The sequence below is a fragment of the Pelodiscus sinensis genome, chromosome 1 (genome assembly GCF_052426305.1).
Source record: "Pelodiscus sinensis isolate ZL-2025 chromosome 1, ASM5242630v1, whole genome shotgun sequence".
NCBI classification, from domain to species: domain Eukaryota; kingdom Metazoa; phylum Chordata; order Testudines; family Trionychidae; genus Pelodiscus; species Pelodiscus sinensis.
The window spans coordinates 204072586-204093175 of record NC_143052.1 but is presented as its reverse complement, the minus strand read 5'-3'; the positions used below and the strand labels follow the sequence as shown (position 1 = coordinate 204093175).

Genomic DNA, 20590 nt, shown 5'->3' with positions numbered 1-20590 from the left:
TGTGCTGCCTTGCAATTTAGAGGGAACATTAGTCAGGGTCCGTGGGCCCTGGTGCACAGTGCATCCTTAAGGCATGTTAACTGCCTTTCAAGACTTTTCAGACAGGAAGGGACAAGCCACTCCTAGCTACATAGGGGATAGAGTGGAAAGAAGAGATAAACTCTGCAAAAATGGACCAGTTTATCCTTCTCCCCCCTCCTCCTCCTCTGGGGCTGGAAGTAGCTCCTGTCCTTTCCCTACTGTTGAAAGGCTGATGCTGAACATACTGTGATATGAACTATGGCCAAAATCTGGGAGGTGGTGCATGTAGCACTGAATGCCCCCATGTGTTGTTTTGGGAAAACATGGTACCAGGTGTCAGGAGAGCTGGGTGTGTCCTGGGGAGTGCCAGGGCAGGGAGCGTTGGGTCAGTCACTCACCCTTACACCTTTTGACCCCTAAAACCTGAAAGATAAGATGATAAAAAGAATCCAACTACACACTATTTCTTTTTAACCGGAGCTCAGTCAACTGTATGTTAATTTAACGGTTCTGTAAAATTCTGATCAGTTGGCACTGAATTCACTTGAATACAGGTACACTTACCAGGTGTCCTTTATGCACCATAGGAAAATATGGTCACCCTATCCCACGGTGCTGTTCAACTTTACAGGTGGCCTGTACACATGTTCACAAAGATTGTTTTTAATAGGATAAATGGAAACTATTAGGGTAAGTGAAAATCTACCTTCTCATCCTTTGTGTGTGAAACAGACTTTTCAGCTGAATGAAAACACCACAGAAGACTCAACAGGTAAGACACAGGCTCAGCCTCTTGGAAAGGTTTTGAGTCAATAAGGAGGCCACCATAGGTATAAAGAAGGTTGAGTATGTGGTCAAAATAAGGATGAACTTTCCTATGAACATGGGCTGAGATTTATGTCCATAATAAAACGAAATACAGACTAGATTTTTGTTCCCAGCATTTCACACAGTTCCAGGAGACAAGTGTACTTTGAACAGCATTACTAAGGGATATTATAGGTGTCTAGGCCATTAAAAATGTTTACCCGCTGTTACTATGGAGAGGCATTTGACATACTACAGTACTTTCCATTACAACTAAAGAAACACATGTGGTTTTCCAGATACTACTTCATGGTAACTCATAAGAAAACTGACCTTTTTTAAAAAATTGTAATTAACTAGAGGATTTATCCGGCGTTGCCTGGGTCCGGCCCGGGGCAAGGGTGAAGCTGTGCACCCTGGCTGCTGGCTTCTTCCCACTTCCAGCTGGAGTGGGGCCACACACCCTGGCCATTGGCTTTTCCTTGGGGACAGCCTGGAGGTGGAAAAGGGAGGTAGCCCTGGCATGGACACTGGCTGCTAGCTTTGCTTCAGAGCTGACCCAGTAGGGGTGGGGCAGGGGTAGCCATGAACCCCCAGCCACCAGCTTTATCCTGGGACCAGCCAGGCAATCCCATTGTTGTGGGGCAACCAAAATCTGACATTGCTTGACGTAGGATAAAAAGAATCTGCATACCAAATTTGGTGGCCCTAACTCTTACTATTTGTGAGGAAACAAAAGACAGGACTATGCAGCACTTTAAAGACTAACAAGATGGTTTATTAGGTGATGAGCTTGTTAGTCTAATAAACCATCTTGTTAGTCTTAAAAGTGCTGCGTAGTCCTGTCTTTTGTTTCAGCAAATCCAGACTAACACGGCTTCTATTACTATTTATGAGGAGTTCTTGGATAGATAGACTCACAGACCAACAGAGAGACATATTTATTTCTAAAGATTTTGTGTTCCTAATGTATTAATTAATTTGGAAAGTGTAACAATGTAGCTTTTTGCAAACCAGGGCTGCCCAGGCTTCTTCCCACAGCTTTGCCAATACATTTGTATCCTGACCTGAAGTACTTCCACAATTCTACTTCTGGGTCTATTCACATTTATACCAGCAGAGAATTTTGCCTGGCTTTTATCATCTTATTTATAGCTTTTCTTAAGAATCTTCAATAAAACACTATAAAACAGAAAATAATACCAACTACACCACAGCAATATTGCCTTCTATAGTAGAATCAGAGACTTCATCTCTTTTTTCCCCCGTGTTCCCTCATCCACACCTTTCAGAAATGAACTTTGTTTACAAAGGAAATTCAGTGGGGACCATTTGAAAATCAATCTTATTTTTTATTGAAAATAAATCTTATTTTTTATTGAAAGAGATAAACACAATTAAGAGAAATATCAAAGCGTGTATGTGGAGGGCAGAATTCTCTAGCTCACTACAAAGATTTTATATACATCATCAAGTAGTGTGCTCACCAGTTCAAAAGGGTAATAGGTCTCAGTGAAGAAATGTTCTCATAAAAAGATGGTACTTAGCTGGGTCCAATAAGGAAATCTTTCTTAGTTTTCCCACACAGCAGCCCATGACCTTCACAAGAAAATGCTCCAAAATGAACTAGCTTCTTTGATAACAGAATACAAGCCTCCAAGGATTACAGCAGTGCACTCTGGGAAAGAAAACTGTTGCTTGTTCAGAATCCAATCAAAACCTAAATGTACTGAGTAAAAAATAAACCAAGGTCATCATTATTCCTTCTCATTGTGAGTTGGCTTTCCTTCAAACTGCATGCCCTGTATATCTGAAATAGCAGCAACGCCTCCATGAACTGAGCTTTCCAACACTTTAATCAAAGTATCTTTCAGAATAAAAGGCCAAAATGTCAAATTCCAATAACCCTGAAATTCTTTCAATTCCCTAAACTGTCTTAAAGCTGAAGAGCCTCCTACATGGATAATGTCTTTAAACTCCACGATAAACACGCACAAAAACAGCTCTCTTAACATTTGGCATATGCATATGCAACTAGATACGGAGGCACCTCAGTGGTTCACTGTGAATTCAAGGTCAAATGTGAAATCAGCCATTCAATTGTTAAAGCAGTCATTCCCTCCTCCCAACACATACACACTTTATTTTATTTATTTACTTGCATTTAGTCAACTAAAGCAGAACAAACCATCTCCAGAGGAAATATAACCTCTATGCTTCTTGAAGGTAAAGGTTTTATATACTTTTTTTTTCAAATTTTCCCTTTCTTGTTAGGTTTTTTAATTAGGAATATCAAGTATTTTCTTTCCTGTTTTAATAGATTACTATTGGAGGGACAGAGGACTAGAATGAGATCTTTCACTTCCCTCAATTGGAAGAGCACAGTGTTTCCTTATTCTTTTCTCCCGGTTAGGCTGATTTACACAAATGATGAGACCCTTCGAAACAGTTATTCATCCTTATTCTTCTGCATAACATGCTACAGAAACATCTGTTTACCACATAATATACAATTTTCTTACAATAGATACACATATGTAGCATGTTGTGACATGAAATAATAAATTCTTCCCTCTGGTAGAAAGGGCTAGACACAAGAGTTACATATGAACTGCAGAGAGACTTACCACTTCTGTAGCAAATAATTAGAAACAGAAGGGAATGAAAAATATCCCAAATGTTGTAATCATAATGCTCTACCAGTTATTCAATATACTGAAATGGTTCTTCTATTAAAGCAAGAGAAATCATGACTAATTATTCCTTAAACTCCAGCAAATCTTTCCTTCCAAGCACATGGTTAAGAATTTTGCTATTTGTTACACATGTGTCATGTAACTTGGAACACTAGGCTTTAAAGGACTTGAAACTAATACCTGAAGATAGAATGAAAGCCATAAGTCTTCCCCATCTCTTCTGTTCCATGTGTTTTTCCTGGAAGGTTAATGAATATGTTCTCTAGTATAACCCCAGCTGGCAAGCAGTTATTAAACACCACAGTCTGCTAACCTTTTCTTTTCCTCTCCACTAAGCACACACTTCAATAAAGTAAAGTTCTGGGTACTTTTCTGCTTGCTCTAACATTGATACAGCATTACCGCAAGTGCTTTCTTCTTAATAACACTGTGATGATATGAAGCTATGCTAAATTTACTGAGAAGTGTTTTTTCAGTGGTTAACCATGACACAGAACAACAGTTATCCTTCTAAATTATTATTAGGTTTTTGGGGGTGCCATTTAATTGAAAAAGCTCTCTAAGAAAAGCCCCCAACAAATCTGCCTTTTAAAACCATAGATCTTTGGTTTGCAATCCATTGATTGATAGAATTCAAGCTGATTCTGTTTAGCTGGTAATCGATAACAAATGTACAAACATAATCATACTCTCAGTGGACACCATTTGAAAATGTGGAGTCCTTTTGGATTTTTTTTTTATTTTAAATTATTTCTATCTTGATATTAATGCTGTTGGTCTAAGGTTAATCTTAATAAATACTCTACCTTTACAATTCTATTTCATGAAATAATACAATTATACCATTAAACCAAAAATAATGGGCCACATTATCAGCTTAATTTTTTCATTCCCTTTTGTATTGCCTGAGCTCAACTCATTTACAGCACTACTCAGCCAGCTAATGGTTTCGCACTTTTGTATATTAGAGTAACCCATCTCCAGTTTACATAGAGATCAGGGCATCTCAAGACTCAGGGAGCTATTGTTCACCTATTTTGTTTATTTAGGGAAAAATTTTGAGCCTGTCCCCAAACTTGAATTCTGGCCCAGGTGATAGTTGGATGTACAGGACTAGTGGGGACTAAATACTTGTCCATAGGCTGTGGTACACCTGCACAGTTGTGTGGCTTAAGAGTGGGAGGGAACGGGGGGATGAGAGAAAGAGAAGACCGTCTGTTCTTTCCTCAAGCCCATTGCTGTGACCTGCCTACTACCACACCAAATCCCCTGTGTACACAAAATCCTCTGAAAGGCCCCCTTGTGACCATAAAGGTTAGGGCTGGGTTTTGTCCTCATTCCACATGTACAGAATCAAATATTGCACTAAATCTAATAATGTAATGAATTCTATGTTCAATTATACTTGTCCAAATCCATAAACTAAAGAAAGCTGCATGGATATAAATGGCAACAAAATTAGGCCCTACTTCTTTCCAGGTGATGGTACATGTATAGCTGAGAAAATAAATGTGTCTGTTCTGGTATAGAAAGATATGGAGTGAATGATATTAATGTCCCTGAGAGATGGTGGATTCTAAGGTGAAGGTTATAGTAATCTAAGCTTAATTTTTGTTAAAAATGAAGTCTGCAATATCTAATTTTCTCCATCGCTTTGTTATTATTTATAGATCACTCACAGAAAGCGTAACGCTGCACGAATGTATCAGGAAAGACAGTCTCTATCCTAAGGATGCTTTAATAGCGTTCAAACACAGTCAAAACAATCAGACAAAGAATACCGAAGGTGTCAGTAACAAGCTTCAGGTGGTGAAGAAATACTGGAGACTTTGTAAAGGTCATTCTTGAAGATTCCATGGAATGGGGTGTAAAGGCAGGATCTCTGGAGGAAGACAGAAGCCCTCTGGTGCAGCAGAAGAGAGAGACAGAGCGCCAAAGGAAAAGAGAAGAATAAAAAAGTCCTTGTCAGGAAGGAGCTTTTTAAAAAAAAGAGAAATGAAAGAAGGAAAATAGAAAGAAGAGAGCAAAACTATATGCAAGTTTATTTGCAGCATTGTAAGCAAGGATAAAAAGCTTGCCCCTGATGTAGAGAGAGCAGGGACGCCAATGAAGGGAATCTTCAGGGGATAGCTGAGTTAGTCTGTACAGGATAAACTTAAAAAACAACAAATGGTCTGGTGGCACTTTATAGACTAACAAAACATGTAGATGGTATCATGAGCTTTCGTGGCCACTGCCCACTTCTTCAGGTGACTCGAGTTTTGAGTTTATGATGTGCAAACCCAACTCAAAACTTCCGTCATCTGAAGAAGTGGGCTGTGCCCACGAAAGCTCATCTACACGTTTTGTTAGTTTATAAAGTGCTACCAGACCATTTGTTGTTTTTTAAGTTTAATGAAGGGAATGAAAGAGAAGAAAGATCTAAAAATAGAAAACAATAACAAATGTGGGAACATTATGTTGGACATGCTTTTAATAACTGTAATATAACGTGGCTGTCTTTTGTTTAGTTCAATATAACTAAAAGAAGGTCTCGTCAAAATTCTAAAAAAAAGCTAGCATTAAGGAAAAACATAGCCCCCATTCAAGGGGCAAAAACAAGGTGACAGAATCACATAGACATGGCACTTTAAACATCACCAGTTTTAGGAAGATATCTGAGGCTATCCAGTTTATCAAGGTACTTAGAAAAGGAGATACGTGGGTAGCTATGTTGCACAAGTTGGCACATGACTTTTTGAACAGCTTCTGCCATAAATATTCTACCTTATAAACTCCAATCTCTTGTTCATATTTTCTCAAAAGTAGCATAAACTCCAGATTTGTGTGTGCCTACTTTTTTGTATTCTTAAAGTGGAATTGAACTTCCAAAGCCACTGAGATGAGACTGGCCACACAGATTTCCTGTTCCTGCAAAGCATGTGTGTCCATATTATGGAGGTGGTAAAAACTGAACAATCCACGGGAAGGGCAGAAGGGAGTACAAGACATAGGAGGAGGGCGAGATATACATTGCTCTCATTCCTCCCCAGCCAAGCATAGGAAGAAAAGATAGCACAGTGTAGAGTTTTATTATCTCTTCTTCCAACACAGTTATCCCCAAGGAGCTCTGCCACCTTGTTGGGATACTTGGGGGTGAATTTCATAGTGGCCTCTCCACAGAAAGTTCTCCCCTGAGAATGCTGTTCTGTATGTTGTTTCATGGAGGCACAATCTGCGTCATAGTTATCTGAGGTATACATGTTGGCAAAGGCCAGTATAATTGTTATTTCTGATACAGATCCTGAATGCATTTAGGTACTTTACACACAGAGAAGCCAAATTTTCTGTCCTCAAGAATTTACAATCCCATCCAGCCCCTGCCGGTAGCACTAGATGTAATACTAGATCCATCAGTCCAAGTGCCTCAAAAGACTCAGCTATCTATTTAAAACTAAGAATTGTATTTATTGGACAAGAAGCAGAACCTGAGTTAGCTTTAAAGAAAAGCAGCACAAAAAATCCCACTTGTCATAAATGTCAAAAATGGAATGGAGTGTTAAGCTATCTTTCCTGTCAAACATGATAACCTAACAGTATATTTGAGACGCTTCATCAGACTTAAGAGAGAAACAACTGTATGGTTTGGTATATGCTATGAACTGCCCCCCTCCCGCAAAAAAAAAAAAAAAAAAAAAAGCACCTCAGCATGTATTCCTCTGGAATCAGTTCAGTCTGGCAAGAGAAAAGCAGGAGAGCTCTGCTAATGGTTCAAGCATGGGTCTGAGCTGAACACGGAGCTCAGATGATACACCATGAAATAAGGAGTGAGAACTGCAGAACTGGTGCCACTAGGTTTCGAACAAAATCTTTCTCTCTTTCTTATTCGTTTTTTCCTCCTTTAAATCACCTTTCTTTCTTTTACTCATTCTTTTTATTTCCTCATCTTGTTCAAATGAAAGGACAGCCTCTAAATAAACAAACCAACCAACCAGAAAATGTGCTGGTTCTCAGCTCCCACTGGAAAAAGTACAGTAGGCTCAGTGGCTGCTCACTGAGTAATACTGGCACCTCCACCCCCTCAGTTTGTTGTTACCAGCTACTTTAATAATGATAATAATAATAATGAGAGGTGATCTCACATTGTATATGTTAATTTAGGGCAGTGAAACAGCTTATGCTATTAAACTTTGAAGCAACTGAAAAGTTCTCTGATGTGGTGCCAGATTATTAAAACAATAATGAAAAAACTTTTTTCTCTGACATTACTGTTTCCTTCAAGAAATCTTAGTTAAGTAGTGAAACTCTGGAAAGAACTGTATTTTCTTCATTTCCATTACAGTGGTATTGAATTTATGGAATACTTCTTTAACCATAAAAGGTTTGCATTTATTTTTTTACAGTTAAATAGACACTACTCCTTTCCCCCCCCCAATACTCTGCTTTTTCATGGTTGGAAAGTAAACATTTAAACATGCATGCTGTTAGCAGGCAGTGAAGCACTATTAGTTTACGTCAATGTGAGCATAGTGAAAAAAGTATCTCAGGCTGTTCATACTTACAACAGTCCTCCACTTCCTCATACCAAAGCATGTGAGCAGAAATGAAATCTCAAGGCAAAACAACAACAAAATATTTCTTGGCAAAGTATGTTGCAACTTTACTGCTCCAATAATTTTGGCACAGTTTTGCTTGTGTCTGGATGAAGATGATTATGTCCCAAGAAACCACGGCAACTTTAAAAAGCCACTCTTCAGTATATTCTTTAGTTTTGGTGTATAGAGAACTGCTTCTAAGATCTGGAGCTTGTAGGGGGGAAAATGAACTATCCTCATTTCCAGTGAGCCAACATAGTAACTAATGCCAGAATTCTGTGGAGGCCCGGAGATGTTTCAAATTCCAGGACCTGCGCAGAAGCCAACAACTATGCTTGCCTCAAAACAAGTTGGTTTCCCATAATAGGACAGCCTATGAATTCTACATATAAGGCTCTGCTTCTAGGATGGCAAATCTAATGGATTTAAATGATGCCTAGCAGCTTTCCGAATAACATCCACAGCAGTACAGCACAGTGGATACAGACCTGCTCTACATTCAACTGCAATACACATGCTGTAGAACAGATTTTGTTTCAGCAATAAACAGACACCAGATTGGAAGGTTTTGTAGGTTAATAATCTTCCTCCCTACTTGGGGAATGATTAGAGATTCTGATTTATCAGTGTCTAATCTCATTTTCAGTTTATATTTTTGGTACTGCTGAAAATGTTTTTTGTAGAATATCCTAAAGTGTTTTTTAATTGTGATTGTATCAATTTGAGCAGAAATTGTGACTGTATGTGGAAATTATTTGTTTATTAATACTTTCAGAGTTTGCATCTAGCCTTTCCATAAAAATAACAAATGCCACCCAGTTGCTGTTACAAAGAACCAAAAAATGACCTCTAAAGGGCACAAACAGAAAATTATGTATACTGGAACTCACAAAGAACAGCATTAATGCGTCAGGAATTCCAATGTAAATCCACTGAAAGGAAGCTGCCTTTGTCTCAGAATTTACTTTTTAAACTCTACTCTGGAAACATTGCAATAGATTTTTAATGTTTGCTTTATTTTAAACAGAAGTCTGAAGTTATAATAAAGGCAGAAATATGAATGTATTTCTGGATTATCTAACCAAAGTTACACAAAGATAAGTAAATTACATCCTTATGAAAGTTTGTTCTGAAACCTAAGACACATCCTACTTTTACAACATCTGGCATTTTCTGCTCCAATAGCTACATGAATGCCCAGGAAAGCCTGGATATACAGGACATGTAAACAGACTCCAAAGGATTAATTTGCAACCCACAGGAACCAAAAGTCATGAACTTATGTTGAAAATAATTGGAAGCAGAGCACCAGTAGCGGCCTGACAGCTGGAGCAATTTGACAATTGGACAGGGAAGAAAGTTGAGGAAACCGGAGTGTAAGTCAAGAAATTCCTTTTTTATGCAAAACCTCTACTTTAAAATGTTAAAAAAAAGTTTTCACTTGATAACATCCATTTACCAGTTACTAAGGACAGGTCTACACTACTGCACTACATTAGCTACTGTAGTGCATCTGGGGATGGGAGAGCACTGTCCAATCATCATAATCAGACAATTTCTGTGAGAGGTGGAAATTATGTTGCCTGCAGACACTTTTCCGCTGACATAGAACAATGTGAACAGCACTTTAAGTTGATGTAACTCATGTTACTGAGGTGGGTGTCATTTTCACAATCTGAGTGACGTAAGATACATCAGTTTAAGTGGGAGTATAGACTAGTCTTAAATCTAACCTCCTGGCACACTATTACTTTAAATCTGGTTTCTTTTTCATACAGTGAGCCTACAGGCTGCTTTGAAATGCAGGCTTTCAGTTATGAAGTTCTACTTTGGTGGAAAAATAATTTTTTCATTAGAAAAAAATCTTTGCACCATATAGAATAATTTCTATGACAAGGCAGGTCTCAAAGAAACAATATTCTGTATAGTACATAAGAATGTAAGAATGGTCATACTAGTTCAGACCAAAGGTCCATCTAACTCAGTATGCCATTTAAACCCTGTTATAATCCTAGCCTTCACAACCTCCTCAGGCAAAGAGTTCCACAGAATGACTGTGCTCTGTGTGAAGAAGAACTTCCTTTTGATTTAAACCTGCTGCCCATTAATTTCATTTGGTGGCCCCTAGTTGTTATATTATGGGAACAAGTAAATAACTTTCCCTTATTCACTTTCTTCACATCACTCAATTTTATATACCTCTATCATATCCCCCCCCGAGTCTCCTCTTTTCCAAGCTGAAAAGTCCTGGCCTCTTTAATCTCTCCTCATATGGGACCCGTTCCAAACCCCTAATAATTTTTATGTCCTTCTCTAAACCTTTTCTAATGCCAGTATATCTTTTTTGAGACGAGGAGACCACATCTGTACTCAGTATTCAAGATGTGGGAGTACCATGGAATTATATAAGGGCAATAAGATCTTTCCCGTCTTATTCTCTATCCCTTTTTTAATGATTCCTAATATCCTGTTTGCTTTTTTGATTGCCGCTGCACACTGCATGGATGTCTTCAGAGAACTATTCACGATGACTCCAAGATCTCTTTCCTGATTAGTTGTAGCTAAATTAGTCCCCATCATATTGTATGTATAGTTGGGGTTATTTTTTTCAATGTGCATTACTTTACATATATCCATATTAAATTTCATTTGCCATTTTGTTGCCTAATCACTTAGTTTGGTGAGATTTTTTTGAAGTAGCAACCGTGTAGCAGTAATCAGCACAAAGCAATGATCTTTCCAGACATTGTAATTTACTCTAATATCCAAGTAAAAAAGCACATCATTCACAATTGTGACTTAAGAAACATAACATATGAAGCATCTTTTAGGGCTTATAAATACCTCAGGAAAATAATTAATAGGTAGTATACAAAATGGAACCAATGTAAAACCCTTTTTGACTTTGTGTATCACCAGTGGCCTATTTGCTCAACAATAAATGTCTTCACAAGGCAAAAAGCTGTTAGTATAAACCTAACACGTGATACATGGATTATAACTTCAGAAATTTATCCAATCTATATTAAAATGTTGTCAGATATGACTGAAAACTATCAGATTCATTCTGTGTTCTTGCTCATATTTGTAAATGTATTGTATTAAACTGCATGGGAAGACATGGTTAGAGTTCTAGGGAGCACAAAACCAAAGTGAAAGGAGAAAAATTAGGATGTGAATCTTAGAAGCACTAATGTGGAATATGTGATCTCTCATTTGCTTTAGTGGTATATTAGCTAGCTCATATACTTTCTATTTTTCATCTCTTGTTATGACAGACTTGGCTGTGTTTTAGAAACAGAAGAACAACAGCTTGTTCATATACTTATTGGAGCAAAAGTAAAAAAAAAAGTTTTCATTTTATTACAAAACCTGTTTTGAACATGGAACCAGAGAAGCAGAACAATATGCTTGCTTATATTCCAAACCTATAATATTTTTATATTTAAAAGGGGAATACACTGTCAAAATTGCCACATTGGCACAAAGCACTGATTTTTATATTTTAGTATTCTAATTTGGTCTGTGCTTCATGCAGTGGAAAAAAAATTGCTTTGAGGCTAAAATACTTATGTCGCCACTTCACCAGCCCCAGAAGCTGGGATAGGCACTGGACAGATGCGGCAGAATATTTCCCAATCTGCCCCTCCTCTTTCTCAGACACTTCTGTTTCCTCTGACCTACCCCCCAAACCATCTGCACTAGAACATGTAGTACTGCCCTAAATCATATGCCAACAGACAAATGGCATTAGTTCCATCAACAGGGGACATAGTCGGATCCCTGAGTCTGGGGGAGATTTGTGCCATTATTACTAACATCACCTAAACTGTGAGCTTATACCCCTTTAATTCAGCTCTCATCCAGCATAATTTTTGCATCTCAAATGCCCTAGCTGGTAGTGTCAATTTAAAAATCCAGCTGTCTGTCTTTCAAGAGATTAGGCCTGTAATGTGTGTGATTATAATTAAATGTCAGTAGTGTTGCAGATGCTCCATCAAAATGGAGGTCCCTTCACTCTTCTCTTTATTCCGCTCCATGTCAGCTATGAATTTATTGATAGATTACCAGTACAATATGTAGAGAAATATGTGAGGAATCAGGAGATGCAGAGTCTGTTCCAAACTAAGGCAAAGACCCACCATGTGAACCTGGGCTTTGGTTTCCCATCATGAAAATGGGAATAATTATGATCACTCACCTTTCTACAGTGTTTTGAGAGCTATTGGAGAATAGGATATAAGTGCTTCATATTGGCATGATTAATTATTATTTAAGATATACATTTGAAACCACTTTGAGTACTGCATTGTTTGAGGACCTCCTTAATTACACTGTCTACCCTTAAACCCCCCTTGGAATACAACTGTTGAAAGTGTTAGTTACAGTGGCAAGAGATTGTCACATTAAATCTGTGAAGACCTGGTTATTATGAAGCAAATTACAATGAAAAAATTCTGTTAGTTCAAGTCTAATGAGACATTATTGCACATGTCGGGATGAATGCTAAATTATTTCTGTGCCAGTCTATACAGAGGTTAATACATCAAGGTGATGCAAAATGAGGTTAACGCGAGTCTGCAGAGTTGACATTACAAATGTCAAGATGATTGCAAAACGATATTGCTGCCAGCGTACCATAATTAAAAAAAGAGAAAAATGAAACATACAAAAGTGTGTTCAGGGAATGTTAAAAGTAAAACATGAACACCTAAAAGGAAAGAAAAACTCAGTTAACACCAAAGACGGCACTGGTTATCATTGAAACCTACGCTAGCCTCCTACCATAATGATCATTATTGACTGGTAATGACACAAAATAGGCATGGGGACAGAAATAAATGAACTGTATGCAAGTTTCTACTAACAGTGCCACAAGGAAAAAATTAATGTCAAACTGAAAACCGAATAAAAATGTATACCTCTGTTGCAAACAACAATATCATAGTCTGTGTGTAACACTCCATGCTATAAACTACAATTCTGGTCATAAAAGGGCTCTTTACTTGATTGACCTGTAGGATTTGCTTGCTTTGGATGGCCATGTTTTCAAATTTAATTATATAAATACTCTTCTTTTACTCTATGGCTGCGTCTAGACTGGCAAGTTTTTTCACAAAAGCAGTCGCTTTTGCAGAAAAACTTGCTAGCTGTCTACACTGGCCGCTTGAATTTGCGCAAGAACACTGACAATCTAATGTAAGATTGTCAGTGTTCTTGCGCAAATACTATGCTGCTCCCACTCGGGAAAAAGCCCTCTTGCACAAATGCTTTTGTGCAAGAGGGCCAGTGTAGACAGCTAAAAACTGTTTTGCGCAAAAAAGCCCCAATGGCAAAAATGGCAATTGGGGCTTTCTTGCGCAAAACTGCATCTAGATTGGTGAGGACGCTTTTCTGCAAAAAGAGAGTTTGCGCAAAAGCATCCGTGCCAATCTAGATGCTCTTTTCTGCAAATGCTCTTAACGGAAAAACTTTTCCGTTAAAAGCATTTGTGGAAAATCATGCCAGTCTAGACGTAGCCTATATGCGATACGAACATTAAACATAATCCATGCACTAGACTAAAAGTAACTGAGTCTATGGAAGCTGTAGCTGGGAAAGATTACAGGATGGTGCTAGTTTGTCACATATAGTGATGTCAAGTCTTATATCCTGATTACATCACCATGCTAAAAAGTTGCAGGCATCTTTTTATTTTCAATGTATACTTAGAAATCCAAATGGCTTATAGTGAGCAATGGCTGAACAACTTGAAAAGGAAACGTCTAGAGATTATTATCTTCCCTTTTTCCTATCACTGCTTTTTAGTTAATCCCATATATGATACACAATTGATTTCCAATTTGGAACAACTGGTTATCGTGTTCTTTGGAGAGACTGATGTGTATAATCTTTCCCATGAAACAACAGTGTGTGTTAAATCATCTTTTTGTGACTACTACACATCTGATATTCAATGTCACTGGTGAACAAAAAAACATATTTGGTTAAAACAATATATCTTTTTCAAATAGTGTAGGTAGTGTCTGACCTTTAAGTTGGCATCATAAATGATTTCCCTCCATCTAGTACAGAGAGGAAAATGAAAAATTCACTCTTGTTGCGAGTTTACTATTCTTTATTGACACTTGTTTATGTTATTGAAAATACAGAATGGCAAACACTTGTTTACAAAAATTTAAACGGTTATTTGCCTTGGAGGTGGGATATTATGCAAAACAAGGACACTGATTCCCGCTCCCCCCGCAAAAAAAGGTTGCCATTACAGGTTTTTGTTTCCTTTAGCCCGGTGGCTATGTATCTTACTAGAGAATCTATATCACTTTTTTTCAATGCTTTGTCAGATTTTATTCCATAACTTTTGTATTGTGTTGTATTGTATCATAGTATTTTTTGAAATGCAAAGAGTAGTCCTGCAGGAGGCAGGTTAGTGGTCAGAGTTGCAAAATAAATAACCAGCATCAGATTTTCAAATTCACATGAATCTCAAATGTCTCACACAAAGTTAACCCCACTGTGTAAATTAAATAGCTCCAGGGCCAGACTTACAAGACATGTGATAGAAACAACAGACCAGGGTGCTGTCGTCAGGGGACTGGGAGGGTCAAGAAATTTCAGAAGGGCAGTGTCCATGCACATGCTCACAAATGCCCCTTTTCTGTTCTTCTAGCAACATAACACCTCCTACTGCTCTGCCAGCTGAGCAGCTGCTTGATGTGCGTGCAGCAGTCCTCAAAAAGTAGCAAATGAAGTTTACCCAGAAGACAAGTTACTCTAAGGCTGGCCCCACTATAACTAGTATAGTCCTCCCTTCCCCACCCCCAGATACACACATAACCCTCTCTCTTCCCAAATGCAGAAACTTTACAGAGGACCTTGAAAGGCTAGGCATTGAACTGGCAGACATTTGTAGCACCATGAAGTCACTGGAGCTATGTCTATTATATTAGTTCAGGATCTGCCCTGCAGTGTTGAAAAGGAAAAATATATAGAGCATAATACAGGGGGGAACCACATACTGGGTCATCCCACTTTCATGTAATTTTTCCTGTTTCAACACACTTCAGTTTGGTGTGGTTTTAGATGATGACATTATATTGTAGTTGAATTAGCTAACTGGTTTTATAATTTTGGGAATGTAGTGACTCAAAAAGAGACCACAGTCCCAGCTAAGATGAAGAGGAAGAAAAGAAAGAATAAGAAGAGTGAAAACATCACTGATGTTGCAGAAAGAAAAGACAGAAGAAAGCTAATATAAGAACCGTGTTTACTGCTGACTTCTGCAATTTTTTTTAAATTCTCCTTACTAAAAAAGTAAATAATATCAAGAAATTGTAGCCTAGTTTTTTTGTTTTTTTTTAAAGCAGATGATACTGGATTGAAGCTTTTGAGATAAACACCACGTGTTTGCTTAAGAATTAATTAAAGCAAAAGTTTAACATTTTAAATTATTTAATTTCCTCTTTGCTCCTTTAATTACAGGCTTTTGTTTTGATTTTTGAGTGTATGAGTTGCTGAGATGGTAAGTATATGAATGATTATGTGATTAGATCTGAGTGTTGACATGGGTCCAAAGTGATTGTGTGCTATGTGTAAACAACAGATTTCTCTAGCAGCAGCTCATATAAGTGTTAGATGCATAACTTAAAGCAGTATTGGGATGGCTTAAGGTACTGTAATAGTAATGAGGAGAATGGAAGTGCCTGGCACAGTTTTACAAGTTAGATCCCTTCCATGAGTCATTAGCTCCCGCCTTAGCAGAGAACACTCCTCCAGAAGAGTCCATAGTTTTATCCACTTACTGATTAGGCATCTTACAGAAAAGAAAACCTTGTGCTACACATATGTAAAGCTGAAGAAGTAGACTGACTGGATTTGTGTTTTGGAACATTCTAATTTACTCAACTCGGGAGAATTAAAAAACAACAATACATGGCTCTGGAACATGGGAAAAATAATAGCTTGAAGCACAGCTGAATAAAGCACTACTCTCAGGATGCCTACAGGCATTTCTGGTTATTTACTAAATCAAATCCTTTTTTTCTTCCCAAAGGAAGATTGTTGGTTGTACAGGAGGCCAAGCTCTGACCAATAAAATAACTCTCATGGGGATATCAGTAAATATATTTTTCAGCTCTACAACAAGCTAAAAATATATATTAAATGGTCACTGTTTTGAAATTTTACTGTGCTAATATGTTTTCCAGTGTTCTAACCCCACAACAATGTATATTAAACTCAACAGCCAAGTGCCCAATGATTTCAATGCCCACTGAACCAGATCTTTTTTCTGCTCAGTTTTATGGGTCATTCCAAAGAACATAAATTACTTCCCAAAAGGAGTAGATTGAGATCATGAATGCACATAGACGAGACAAATATGGGAAATGCTATGTACAGTAATAAAAGTGACACATATCAGATGTATGTAATTAATACTGCGCTAAAATACACTCACTGCACTAGGAAATGAAACATTATCTCTGCCTAGGTTTTACATTACATTTTACATATAATATAGCCTATAATAAACCATTATTTAGGCCTCCTATGTTTTAAAAATATTTAAAATGAATATATTAGATTCCCTTAACAGAGAACAGCTGTGTTGACATACAGTGATTAGAAAAAATGATTTTTGAATAAATAAGGCAACAGGAACATAAAGACCACAACATTTACAATACCAAAAAAACTGGAGGAAGTGATGGGACCCAGATGTCTCCTACACTCTAGAAAGGCTAAATGGTTGGTATTACTGGCACCATTTGTAGTTACCAATGCATCTGAATTTAACAGCTTTCATGTGTTTTATGATAACAGTGTTTCCAAAACTGGAATTAAGGACCTTGCAGCATTTTCATTACAGCTCCTATTTTTAAAGCTCTATAATTTACATGTAGAATATTGCTCACAGGTGAAACTTCAAGATCTAAGTACTTAAGCAAATTTTAATTCCAGTTTTGAAGCAGGAAAATAATTACATTTAAAAAGACAGATTAGAAATAAATAAATGTTTCTTTACTGACCTGAGAAATTTTTCTGAAAACATACCTCAGCTTCAATTTCAGAAACTAAATTTGTCAATCCACAATGTGATTTAATCACTTGCAATATTTTGAGCAAAACTAATAATTATCCTCAAAAGTGGTGGTTGTAATGTAAACTGTTTTTCATATAGAATACATTTGTTAAACAATAAGTGTCAAAGGCACTACTAGCAAGCAGACTTATTGGTAAACTTTCTGTGGCAAATAAGAGATCAGAATACTCATTGACAAAGCTAAGCAAGGTGTTTACAAGAAAAATGGTCACAAAATGGTCCTTGAATACAGACTTGTATATATTTGTAGCTTCACATGAGATGAAAATTACAAAATTGGCATACGTATCTATATTTACCCATCAAAGTACAACCACTCAAAAGGATTAATTGTTTATATCATGAAACAAATACAGTATGTATAACAATATACAGAGAACAAATACAAAAAAAGTAATATGAGACAAAACATACTAACATATATATACACAACATATCTAAACAGTAAGAGACTCTTAATGACAGGTTTGCTATTACTCTACCATACATGTAAGAGAGAGGAGATACAACATATGCACACACAATTAAACCACATACAGTAGACAGAAAGAACCTTCCATACATTTGTTAGGGATTACAGAAACTACTCACTGTAGCTGCTTTAAAAACTTACTATAAATCTTGCATTATCTGTAAAGCTAAATGTTAGCTAATCTGAAAATAAATGTTTCTTGCTTTCGTTACATCACGGATTAAGAAAAGGATATCGATCTTCACTTCCAAATTTTGACATTTCTTTAGTAGTTTGTACTGCTGTTACTTTAAAAAATGCTTCATGTTTCTAGAGCAGTGTTTCTTGAAGTGAACTGCAGCCCACTCTGAGAAAGCTGCTAACAATCTGCTCTGGTTTACTTACTGAACAGCTCCACAGCCACAGTTTTACTGTTTGCAGACAGAGAGAGCCTGGGCTACATCGCTTCCTGCAGGGCCCCTTTATTGCATGTGGCAAACCACAGCCAATGGGAGCCATGAGGCTCTGTGGCTGCACAGCTGGTAAGTAAACAAGCTGAAGTGGCCTGTTAGCAGCTTTCTCAAAGTGGGCCCACGGCCCACTTTAGGAAACTCACTAGTGAAAAACTCTCAGAGGGGTAGCTGTGTTAGTCAGTAACTTTGAAAATAATTAGTGGTTTTGTGTCACCTTAGGATATATCTAGACTACATCCCTCTTTCGAAAGAGGGATGTAAATTAGACATATTGAAATTGCAGATGAAGCCAGGATTTGAATTTCCTGCACTTCATTTGCATAACCTCATCATGGTGTTCTTTTGAAAAACGCAATTTCAGAAGTGAAACCGCAGCCTAGACGCGGTTCTTTCAAAAAGAAAAGCCTTTTTCAAAAGATCCTCATTTTTTTGAGGTGTACAGGATCTTTCGAAAAAGGTTTTTCTTTTTCACTTTCAAAATAGCGGTTTCACTTTCAAAATAGCATTTTTTGAAAGAACGCCGTGACGTGGTTATGCAAATGGAATGTGCGAAATTCAAATCCCGGCTTCATTTGCAATTTCAATACATCTAATTTACATTCCTCTTTCAAAAGAGGGATGTAGTTTAGACGTACCCTATGAGATTAACCAAAATATATAGAATCATGAGCTTTTATGTGCAAAACTTACTCGATCATGTTATTTGGAGTGGAATTCATCTACACAATTTTAATCTCTATATCACACTTTTACTTTTTAGTAAGTTTCCTATCAGGCAGAGATAGAGTAGTGAAACATTTGAAGTCCTAAACATGTGGTATCCATTTCAATTTCACCCGCAGATTTAACTTCATGTTGTGTAGTAATAACAACAGGTTAATTATATTCCAAAAATCAAATCAGAAGGGGAAAATGAACCAATTAGATATTTCAGTTTAATTTAAAACTATGTGCCTTTCTTGTCTCTGAAGAATTTCATAATAAGGTGAGGGCATCAGAGATCATAAGAACTACAACAGTCTCTGCAAATGTGGTTGCTCTTCTGAGTGGACATTTAAAAAACCCAGCAGTTTATGCACGCGTGCGCACACACACGTAATGTGTTATGTATTATGGTAGATCCATAGCATATTCTCCTGAGGGGATTCATTTTTCAAGAAAAAAAATATTACCTAAAATGGTGATAATTCACATTTCAATAGAGAAATAGGTAGCTTAGTACCTGGAATGCCCCAGTATCTGCTGTCATATGCAACCTATGGCCACAAAGTAGTTTTAGTGAAATTTAGTGTAATTGTAATCAGCGAAAAATACTGAAGTCTTCTATTTAGCTACAATACAGGTATGTTCAAATAATGTGGAAAGAGTAAATGTACTGGCTGACAATGCACAGCCATAATTTCATTAATTATCCTGTGGTGATTGATAAAAAAAACAGTAAGGATTACCTTTGCTGGGAAGTTGATGGCTGTTTAGGGCAACCTTCAAATTAACCATCAGTCTTCACACTGGTTGTGGTCTAGTCGTTGCTCAGGAAAGCATCTTGAAATTATAGACCTTCTAAATTATTACTCATTCAGTAATCACCTTTTAGGGAGGACACTAGTAAAGTAGTGATGGGACTATCCAGCAGCGTCTACTGATCTCCAATACATGAGCCCTAAATAGTCAGATCTGGATATGGCATGGAAACTCCAGTCTGTGTAGCGGATAGCTTGTTCAGAGTAAAGGACAAAAGAAGTATCCTTTGTTATTACTGCTAGATCCACCAGTGGCCTTTGAAGCAGCTGAGCCTATCTTACAATTCCTTTCCTAGAGCTTCATTCTTGGAAGCTGCTATCCCAAGGCTAAACATTTTCCAATGTGTTCAACATATATGTGAATTTTGTCCTAGGTTTAATCTGGGTAAGGTGGAAATGTTTGGTAAGCAAACTGGAGTATTTTCTCAGTGTTTGGAAAAGCCTATGTCTGCTCCCTCCAGTTAGGGCATCTGCCTACCTCTTGCTAAATATTTCCCAATTTCAGTGTCCTCACCACCTTTGGGTACTCAGGTTGCAACTTCAGAATGGCTTGATTTTATTCAGGAAGTGAGAAACTCTAATTTAAAAAAATCAATTTTAATTTTATTTTGTATTTGGACTTTTAGTGATTTTCCTGAAGAGATGTTGACTCTCATTTGTTAGTGACCATTTAAACATGGTGTAATATATATGTTGTTGAAAACAAATGAGTCTGGTGCTTTGTTTTGCCAACCAGATGAACACATTACATCTCTACAACTTTATTTATGTAATTATATACATTAATATACTTTCATCCAGAGTCTTAATTTTAATTTTTTTATGTTAGAAAATGATGATTGATGCATTATTTACTAGATGATTTTTCTCAGGTGATTTGTATCAAGATCTATTTAGAAGTAAATTTGAATTCAATTAAAAATTCACAAAACAACATTTTACAGT

The 20590-nt window shown here is 37.2% G+C and overlaps 1 protein-coding gene across 3 annotated transcripts in view; it reads right to left on the bottom strand.

Annotated features, from left to right (window-relative positions):
- Positions 1-20590, bottom strand: part of DMD (dystrophin) — a 2135104-nt gene that overhangs the window by 1889485 nt on the left and 225029 nt on the right. The window contains exon 1 of one of the 3 annotated variants that reach the window (XM_075916586.2): positions 8066-8469. The exons of the other annotated variants lie outside the window; for them this stretch is intronic. Coding sequence (XP_075772701.2) covers positions 8066-8096 — 31 coding nt within the window. The 5' untranslated portion in view covers positions 8097-8469. Of the gene's footprint in view, positions 1-8065; positions 8470-20590 lie in introns of those variants that run through there. 3 annotated transcript variants of the gene reach the window in all.